Here is a 9,684-nt window from a genome sequence, read left to right on the forward strand (position 1 = left end):
CATTTCTTCAAAGAAGATATACAAATGGCCAATAATCAGTGAAAAGATGTTCAACATTATTAGTCATTAGGGAATATAAATCAAAATCACAATGAGATACCACTTCACACCAACTAGAATGGCTACAATCAACTAGTCAGATAATGACAACTGTCAGTAAAGATGTGGAAAAACCAGAACCCTCATACATTGCTGGTGGGGTTGTAAAATGGTATAGCTAATTTGGAAAACAGTTTGGCAGTGCCTCAAATCTTCAACATAGGGTTACCATATGACCCAGCAGCTGTACTCCTAAATATATACTCAAAGAGAATTGAGAACATATATCCACAAAAATATTTTTATATGAACTTCCATAGCAGCATTATTCATAATAGGCAAAAAAGTAGAAACAACCCAAAAGTCCATCAATTGATGAGGAGATGGACAAAATGTGGTATAACCATCTCAAAGAGTATTATTCAGTCATAATAAGGAATGAAGTACCGATACATAGTTCAACATAGATCAACCCCGAAAATGTTACACTAAGGGAAAGAAGCCAGACACAAAGGCCACATATTGTATGATTCCATTTATATGAAACATCTACAACAAGCAAATCTACACAAAGAAATAAGTGGTTGCTAGGGGATGAAGGAAGCAGGAAATGGGGAGTGACTACTAATGAATACGAGTTTCTTTTTGGGGGGATGAAAATGTTCTGGAATTAGATAGCAGTGGTAGTTGCATTGTTTTGTGAATATACTAAAAACCACTGAATCATACACTTTGATTCATGCTGAATTGTATGGTATGCGAATTATATCTCAAGTCCCAAGGCTTAAGGTGACACATGAATGGGTTATAATTAAGACTTCAAGCCAAATTTGTTTGATTATAAATCCTGTTGTCTTAATTGCCAACTATATTCCTGGACCTCCTTCCTTTCTCACATTACAGGCTTTCTGGAAACGGTTACTCACTCCTCTAGAGTTCACCATTGTCAGACACCAAATCTCTCTTTCACCTTTTCTTCTCGAGTCAGTTTGTCTCTAACTGTGGACAGCTCTGCCTGTGTGGCCTAGAGATGCCTCAAAAACAACCCATGTTGAACCAAATTTAACTTCACCTTCCACGACGTCATCTCCCTTTGATGAATCCTCTTACCAGTGGTGTTCTTCATGGGCTGGTGTCCCTTCCAGTCCTCAGGCCATTTAGAAAGCAAAGAGGATTAACCTACCCCAAGCCCAGTAAATGATCAGGTTTTTCATGCTTAAGTTACCAGCTCTGACTATTCTCTTTGATGATTCTTCACTTGAATGACATACTACCAAGAGATTTTTCATTTGCATTTCACTATTTTTTTTTTAAAGATTTTATTTACTTATTTGAGAGAGAGAGAATGAGAGAGAGCACATGAGAGAGGGGAGGGTCAGAGGGAGAAGCAGGCTCCCCGCCGAGCAGGGAGCCCGATGCGGGACTCGATCCCGGGACTCCAGGATCATGACCTGAGCCGAAGGCAGTCGCTTAACCGACTGAGCCACCCAGGCGCCCCTGCATTTCACTATTAATAAAGCCTTAAATGTATACTTCAAATATGAACATAATAGCAACTAAGGGGAAAAAATTAAGGCCCTCTCTCCCAAAAACTCTAGAGAGCTCGTAGTACAGACACTACCCCAACTCAAGTCTCACAGTGAACTGAAACCACACAGTGTACTTCTCCATGTTTCTAACAGGATAAAACTTCGAGTTGTTCACTTAAAGTCATCCCGAAAACTATGGCCACTTGGACGGATAGTTGTAAGATTCAGGAAAATCTTCAACTAGTAAAGTCTAGTTATTCCCTAAATTACCCTCTAACTACTGTATCCAGGATGATTTCTAAAATGTTCCTTCTTTTGAGACCCAGCAAAATGTGTTTAGTGTACAAATTAAACATATATAACTTTATGCCAAAATATTAAATTTTATTATTTTTTTTAAGATTTATTTATTTGGAGAGAGAAAGAGAGCACAAGCAGACGGGGCAGAGGGAGAGGGAGAAAGAATCTTAAGCAGACCCTGCCTTGAGCACGGAGCCTGACACAGGGCTCTATCTTACAAACCTGAGATCACGACCTGAGCCAAAGCCAAGAGTCGGATGCTTAGCCGACCACGCCCCCCCAGGTGCCCCAAAATATTAAATTTTAAAAAGTCATTAGACAACATGCCCAGCACAAAATTTTTGTTTATAACCATTTGGTAACTTGGAATAATTGCAAAGAAAAAGTGAAATCAACAACAAACAACCCAAAACACAGATATTCCATTTTGCTGATATTCTAAAAAAAAGTAAATATGTGTTTTATTTCCATGCATGCACTATTTCAACTATTTATATAAAGTGTCAGGATTACTGCATTTATAGAATAAATTGGAAAAAGCAACTCATCTCCAACACTCTTGTGTGGTACGTATTCTTAACAGTTATGTGGCTAGACATGAAAATTTATGTTCATTCAGTACAAGAATAAGATAACAGGTAGAAGGGAGCAGACTCAGGCCTTACCCTTTACACTGCTTTCCTTCTCCCAACCACATCTCAGCATCTCTAAGTGTTGGCAAAAGTGGATCCCCGTTCTGATTAACAATGACACATTATAAAATAAATAGTAGTAGATGCACATCTGGACTGCATGGAATTATATTAAGGGCACAATTTTGGCCTCTTTTTGTATTTTAAGTTTATATCCATATTAATGTGCAGAGGTCTCAGTGATCCTGTTATGGGTAGACAGCAAAAGGCTGTGGCCACAGTGACAACAGCCCCTCCTTCCCGGAGGGACACCTGTAGGCAATAGGCTAAGGGAATCCACCTGCCCTCACTCTCCTTCCATAAGCCAGGAAGAGGCCTGGGGCACAAGCAGCATCACCTGGAAATGTGACTGCACCACCAATTCAATCTGGCCCCAGGCCAGGCATTGTGCTGGATACAGTGGTAGGGTAAAAGATGACTAGAACAGAGTCTCTGCTCTCCCCATAATTGCAACTGGTGGCTCATACCAGCACGTAGAACACAAGGCAGTGTGGAATAGAGGCAAATGCAAAAGCTGTGGAGCATAGGGTTGAAAGAAATGTATTCCCACTGGGGATATGGGAAAGTCTGGGGGGAGAACAGAGCCGGTCAGGCTCTTAGATGGGGTGGGGTGGGACGACTTCTGCAGATTAAAATGAGAAAAGAAAAGGGCATTAAAAGCAGAGATCATGGCTCAGAAGTGACCTTGTTTGTCCTTAATTATAGAATGAAGACAATAATAGTACACCTACCTTGGAGGGTGGTTTGAGGATTAAATACAAAAAAAGTAGCTGGCCTTAGCAGGCACTTGAAAAAGCTGTAGCTCTTACCATGGGCAGGGAGGGTAGTAAAACCAGGAGTGCTCACTGGAAGGTTTTATACTCCAGCAAAAAATAACTGTGTCCTCTTGTCATTGCTTCTATGACTGATCTTGTTTCAAGCCCCCAAGTAGGACAAATACCTAAAGTCAAGAGAAACAAAGGAACATTAGTATTTTTCTTCCACGAGAAGGTGACTTTCGCAGAACACAGTTGTGTTGCGGTCTTGGCAATTAACCTGAGGTGTGGGAAGTGGGATGGCAGGTCCTTGGTCTCAACGAGAAATGACAAATACAACTTCCACACCAGGACGGAGTTTCCTGGGGTCAGCCCCGGTAAAGCCTCCCACCCAACCCAGTGATTGGGGGGCCAATAGAGCAGTGCTTGCTGCTATACATTCTTAGATAAAGCAATTCATTTCTCCTAACTTAATGTCTTCATCTGTAAAACGTGGACAGTGATACCTGTCACTGGGGCTTATTCAGAGGCTGAGATGACACCAGATACATGGCGTGCTAGGCCAGTGCCTGGCACACTGTGGGTGTTTCATAAATGTTAACCCTTTTTATAGTTAGCGCAGTAGAGACTGGCTTGCCTGGCACAAGCTGTCCGGCTTCTAACTTACTAAAGATTTGACTTCTTCAAAGAGACACCAGGAAAGGAAAACAAGGAGAGGGGAGGGCAAGGAGCCCCATCAAGGACTTTAAATGCGGTTTTCCCTCCCACTGAGAGGGCCCCTGAACTCAATAAACGAGAATGACCCTAGCTGAACTTCCAAGCTGGGAAGTATAGTTGGTTTTTAAAAGCAGTTCTTTTTCAGGATCAATTGTTCAACAGAACTTTAAAGCTTGCCCTCAGAAGAGGCTCAGTCCTGAAACCTAAAGGGAAAATCATGAAAAGCAGGAATGTGCCATCTCTCTACAGCGAGTGGGGCGCCCCACACATGCTGTTCGAACACAGTCATTCTGCTGCCTCCCCTATTCCAATTTAACCAGAAACCTGAGAACCTGGACTGAGCTCCAGCTAACATTATTTAAATGAACCGGCTGTTACATGAACCTTAAACCACATGTCATTTGGTTGTGGGGCTGCCCTGGGCCAACAGACATTAATACAGAGGGTTCCCAGCTCACAGATGGATTGTGTTCCAAATATGCATTTGGAAGGCTGTGGTTTGAAAGGCAAAATGCACTTTCCCAAAGAAGCAACGCTGTAAATGGTGATTAGGGCCATACGCCAGCTCACAAAACTCTATGTAATCATAATATAGCTACTCTCTGTACATTTTAGCCCGAAAAAGAGTAGAGGTCAATAATATTACAATACTAATAACTGAAGAATGAGATCAACAGGGGTGCTGGGTGGTTCAGTCGGTTAGGCGTCCAGCTCATGATTTCAGCTCAGGTCATGATCTCATGGGTGGTGAGATCAAGCCCCACCTCGGGCTCCCCACTCAATGGGGAGTTTGTTTGGGATTCTCCCTCTCTCTCCCTCTTCCCCTCCCCTGACTCATGTGTGCATGTGCTTGCTCTCTCTCTCTTTCTTATAAATAAATAAGTCTTAAAAAAAAAGAATGAAATAAACAATAAAGTTGAGTATCTTTCATTTGTCTTGAGTGGTAGTCTTTAAGCACAGGTAGATTTAATGAATGGAGGATGAAAAGGTCTATTCAGTGAGGCTGAGAGGCCAGGGAACAATGGGACGGTAGTCAGGACCCCTGGCAGTTGGGAATCAGACTAGCTTGCACGATTTCTACGAATTCTAAGAGGCTAGCATCTGCACCTGAAGACCAATCTAGCACGCGGGGGGGGGCGGGGCGGGGTAGCAGGACTGAAAAAGTTAGCCGGAGTATTTCTTTCTTTTTATTTTTTAATTGTATTTTATGTTATTATTTTTTTTAATTTTATTATGTTATGTTAGTCACCATACATCATTGGTTTTTGATGTGGTGATCCACGATCCAGTTTTCGTATAACACCCAGGGCTCCATGCAGTACATGCCCTCCTTAATACCCATCACCGGGCTAACCAATCCCCCTCACTCCTCCCCTCTAAAACCCTGTTTGTTTCTCAGAGTCCATAGTCTCTCATGGTTCATTTCTCCCTCCAATTCCCCCCCGCAATTTTTCCCTTCCTTCTCCTAATGTCCTCCATGCTATTCCTTATGTTCCACAAATAAGTGAAACCATATGATAATTGACTTTCTCTGCTTGACTTATTTCACTTAGCATAATCTTCTCCAGTCCCCTCCATGTTGATGTAAAAGTTGAGTATTCATCCTTTCTGATGGCTGAGTAATATTCCATTGTATATATGGACCATATCTTCTTTATCCATTCATCTGTTGAAGGGCATCTCGGCTCTTTCCACAGTTTGTTAGCTGGAGTATTTCTATGCAGCCATTTCATCAGCCACGGTAGGACCTAGCTTCCGTGTCCCTCTCCTTTTAGACATGATTACTCCCATTTACAACCCAGTCTGCCCCTGACCCCAAGGATCACAGAAGTGCAGAACATTTGGTGCCTCTTTCACACTGATTTCTGAGATCAGACAAGCTCTCTCGGATACTAACATCGCCTGGATGGCTTTAATTTGACACCCCCACCCCCGTTTAGAAGGCCTCTACTACTGCCATCCCCTTCAAGGAGGGGAGGCCCCACAGTTGTTTGGACTCTCTTCCTCTACCACCCTGCTCCATGTGATCAATACCGCACCTGGTTAGAGACGTTCAAAATCACCCATTCTAGCGGTGAGGCTAAGGATCAAATATAAATATTTCATCTGTAAATATGAAAAAGACATGAGAAAAGAGAAAAGGAGTAACTTGAAAAAGAAAGTTATTTGAAAAAGACCATCTGTAAGGCAATAGAGAGGACTTCTGTAAGATCTACCATTAGGTGGCACCCTCAGCCCAGGGCAGTTGGGTTGTCCTGCAAAGGACCGCAGAAAAGGGAAACATTAATGAGTGCTGGTCCGGAAGTGGGTAGGAAGGCTGAAAGCAGCCACTTTGCAATAAGTAATTTAACATACACAAGGCATTCCTGTGAAGTGCATTCTAGATTCACTCACATATACATAAACGCAGTAACTAATTCCCTTAAAATTACAAAATGTCTCATAATTTTATTTCTTAAAATTGGTTTATATCCCTTGCCTACATTCTATTGATTTACACTTTTTAAAAATTAATTTTTTAACAGTTATGTTCTTTCCCAGCACTAATTCTTTGACAGCTAGATATATGCAAATACATTCTCTTGGTGCATGGCTTGCTTCTTTTTTTTTAAGATATTTATTTATTTATTTATTTATCAGAGAGAGAGAGAACGAGCACAAGCAGGGGGAGCAGCAGAGGCAGAGGGAGAATCGGGTTCCCTGCTGAGCAAGGAGCACGGATGCGGGACTCCATCCCAGGACCCTGGGATCATGACCTGAGCCGAAGGCAGACACTTAACCGACTGAGCCACCCAGGTGTCCTGGCTTGCTTCTTTTTAATGACAACTTTTTATTGTACAGAAGTTTAAAATTTTAACATAGACTAATTTACCAATCTTTTCCATTATGATTTGTTCCTTTTGAGTTTTGTTTAATATATTTTTCGCCATCTTGAGATGATAATGATATTCGTTTAAATTGTCTTCTTCAAGTTTTGCTTTTTAAACCACCTGTTTTGTTTTGGCATGGCAAGCTAATTACTAAATAGTCCATGTATCCCTGATGATTTGTCACTCCTGTCCTAAAACTAGCTTCCTGTAAATCCATGTGTCTATTTGGGGGGCTTTCTATTCTGTTCCATGGGTCTATTTCTCTATTCCTGCACCAAATAGCATACTTAATTTTCTAACTATTCTTGAATCCACCTTGTTTTTCAAACACCTTTATGACATTAGCTCATTTCTTTCATTACATCATTACAATCATCTCAGGCTCTAGATCAAGACACGACAGGAGGATGCATGAGCTATGGCTAATATGCTAAAGAGATTAGCGCTAAACGACAGGAAGGCTGTTGATCTATTCCAGGATTTATGACACTCAGTTGCCAAGCATTTGATTTGGGAAACAAATTTGCAAAGTAATTAACTTTGGTTGGGTAAACCACTCCAGAAAGCAATGGTTACCTTTCTGGGAAACAAGGTATTAGTTCTATATCTGGAAATGAGTCACGAAAGGAACCAGGTATGATACAGTAGAGCAGAGCAAGTCCATCACTAACAGTGGGGAAGAAATAGACTTTTTGAATTTTATTCCCTGCTGACTGTTGAGCTGAAATCAGAAGGAAGATGACTCCCTTTGTGCTCACAGGTGTCTCCAGTGAAATATGTAGACATTTCTGGTGTCAATTAACCAGGGAAGAGAATCTCATATCAGGGAGTCAGAACTTATATAATAATAATAGGCCAGAATTTTATAGGATAGGGAAATTCTATTTCCACCCAGACATTTGTGTGTGGGGGGGGGGTGGGTGGGTGCGTACCTGACTTAGAGGAATCCAGATGAATTTGAGGACATCCTAGCCTGGAGAAAAAACGGTAACTCATGTGAAATCCCACGGATTGGGACATGAAGACAGGCCAAGAGCTAGGTAGGAAGGCAACATGTCCAAATGAATTCATTATCTTTGTTCCCAGAAATCTGCTGCTCTTTCAGTATTCCCACTCTCAGCACTCTGCCCAAATACCAAGCTGCTCAAGCCACATGACTGAGAGCCATCCTTGAGGATCAGTAAGTCTTACAGATTCTATCACCTAGATCTCTTGGCTCCATCCACGTCTCTCCATCTCTCCTCCACCCCATCCCTGCACATACTCACATACACCACCAAGGCCGTTGCTGTCTTTAACTGGAACTACAGCAATAGCTTTCTGACTGGTCCCCCTGACTTGAACCATAGTTGAGTCTCCTGCCCACCCTTGAAGCCAAAAGGCACAGTCCCACTGCACCACCTACCAGCTTTGAAACTTGGACAAACTTCTGCATCTCTCTGTGACTCAATGTCTCCTGTAAAATGAAGATAATAACACCACCTACCTGGTAGCCTTGTTGTGAAAACTGAATGAGTTAACACAGAGTAAAGTACTTGGAAGAGGAAGGCACTTACCACAGTTAATTGTCCTGAAAGTTTGTCTCGACACCCTGCTGGACCATAAGTTCTACAATGGCGGGGATGTGTCCATGTCTTGGTCAGTCTCCACTGGTAGCTCCTTGTAGGTTTTGAAAACTATGAGCCACCACAAACTGGAAGGGAGTGAGCCATATTTTGTAAGTCAGACTATCTACTTACCTGTTCCATTTTTGTCTATTTCCCTACTAGTGCATTTCTAGAGGCTTCCCCAAATGCTCCAGCCTGTTCCCTGCCATAAATCCATACTGGGTCTACAGCTGAGGGGAAGGAGAATGCCCCCTGAAGGTGGAGGGACAAAGGCAAGTTGTGGGTGATTTCCCAGGGGAAGTGCAGGCACAGAGCAGCACAGAGGCCTAGAGGGTCTGCCTTCTCTCCCCACAGGGTTTCTCCCCTTTGTCATCTTTGGAGGGGCCAAGTGTGACTTCATCAGGGACCTGTCCAGATTATTAAAACTGCAGACCAACAGGGAAGGAGGGGCGCTGGGCCCAGGAACAGGAACGCAACTGGAGATGAAACCAAAGTTCAGTGTCCAGTTTTGGACAGCCACCTGAACTCCCGTCTTCGGATAAAGGCTTCTGAAGGAAAGAGCCAAGAGAAAACGACCCCTCGCTCCCTCTCTCCTCTCCATTTCTCACTCTCGGTACTCCCCACATGTCTTCCCACCTTACTTCTGAGCGGCTCTCCGGCCCTGCCGCCTGGGACAAAACCGCCGGCAGGAGCCAGGCGCAGGAAGCGGTAAGAGCCACGGTGGCCGACAAGTGCGTGACTGCAGAGGGAAAGATCCCCAAAGGCTCTCCTGGGCAGTGACAGGGAGGAGGATCCGGAGCCCCCGCCTCTGCGGGCGGCGGGGGCGCGGGCGCGGGGCGGAGGGGCGGTGCTCCCGGAGGCGGTCTGCGCGCGCTACCGCAGGGCCCGGGGAGGGGCCGCCGCAGGCACAGCTCGCCCCCGGCGCGCGCGGGGCAGGGCGCCCCCTCTCCCCCGCGTCCTCCCGGAGACCCTCCCCCGCCCGCGCGGCGCTAGGGACCGCGCGGCCGAGGGCGGGCGCCGCGGCGGAGGCATGGCCGCGGGGAACGCGGTGCGCAAGGCGGCGCGGGTGCTGGAGGCGCCTCCCCAACACGAGCAGGTACCGGGCGCGGGACGCGGGGCGCAGGCCGGGGAACACGGGGCTAGAGTCCCGAGGCTCACGTTGGGGCTGGGTGGCC

General features: G+C 44.6%; 1 protein-coding gene and 1 long non-coding RNA gene across 5 annotated transcripts in view; one reads left to right on the forward strand and one right to left on the reverse strand.

Moving 5' to 3' along the window:
- Window positions 1–9,339, reverse strand: part of LOC115940386 (uncharacterized) — a 24,745-nt gene extending 15,406 nt beyond the window's left edge. Inside the window, exons 1-4 of one of the 2 annotated variants that reach the window (XR_014142775.1) lie at window positions 9,151–9,339; window positions 8,459–8,595; window positions 7,835–7,938; window positions 3,292–3,500 (exon numbers count right to left, since the gene is read on the reverse strand). This is a non-coding gene — a long non-coding RNA (uncharacterized LOC115940386). Of the gene's footprint in view, window positions 1–3,291; window positions 3,501–7,834; window positions 7,939–8,458; window positions 8,596–9,145 lie in introns of both variants that reach the window. The other variant, XR_014142776.1, reaches the window with a different exon arrangement.
- A 127-nt stretch (window positions 9,340–9,466) lies between these two features.
- RNF175 (ring finger protein 175) overlaps window positions 9,467–9,684 on the forward strand; it is a 47,649-nt gene continuing 47,431 nt past the window's right edge. For all 3 annotated transcript variants that reach the window (XM_081811727.1, XM_081811734.1, XM_081811738.1), the window contains exon 1: window positions 9,467–9,605. In XM_081811727.1, coding sequence (XP_081667853.1) covers window positions 9,540–9,605 — 66 coding nt within the window. In that variant the 5' untranslated portion in view covers window positions 9,467–9,539. The remainder of the gene's footprint in view (window positions 9,606–9,684) is intronic.

The sequence above is a fragment of the Leptonychotes weddellii genome, chromosome 2 (assembly GCF_054177405.1).
Source record: "Leptonychotes weddellii isolate Sample4059 chromosome 2, ASM5417740v2, whole genome shotgun sequence".
NCBI classification, from domain to species: Eukaryota; Metazoa; Chordata; class Mammalia; order Carnivora; family Phocidae; genus Leptonychotes; species Leptonychotes weddellii.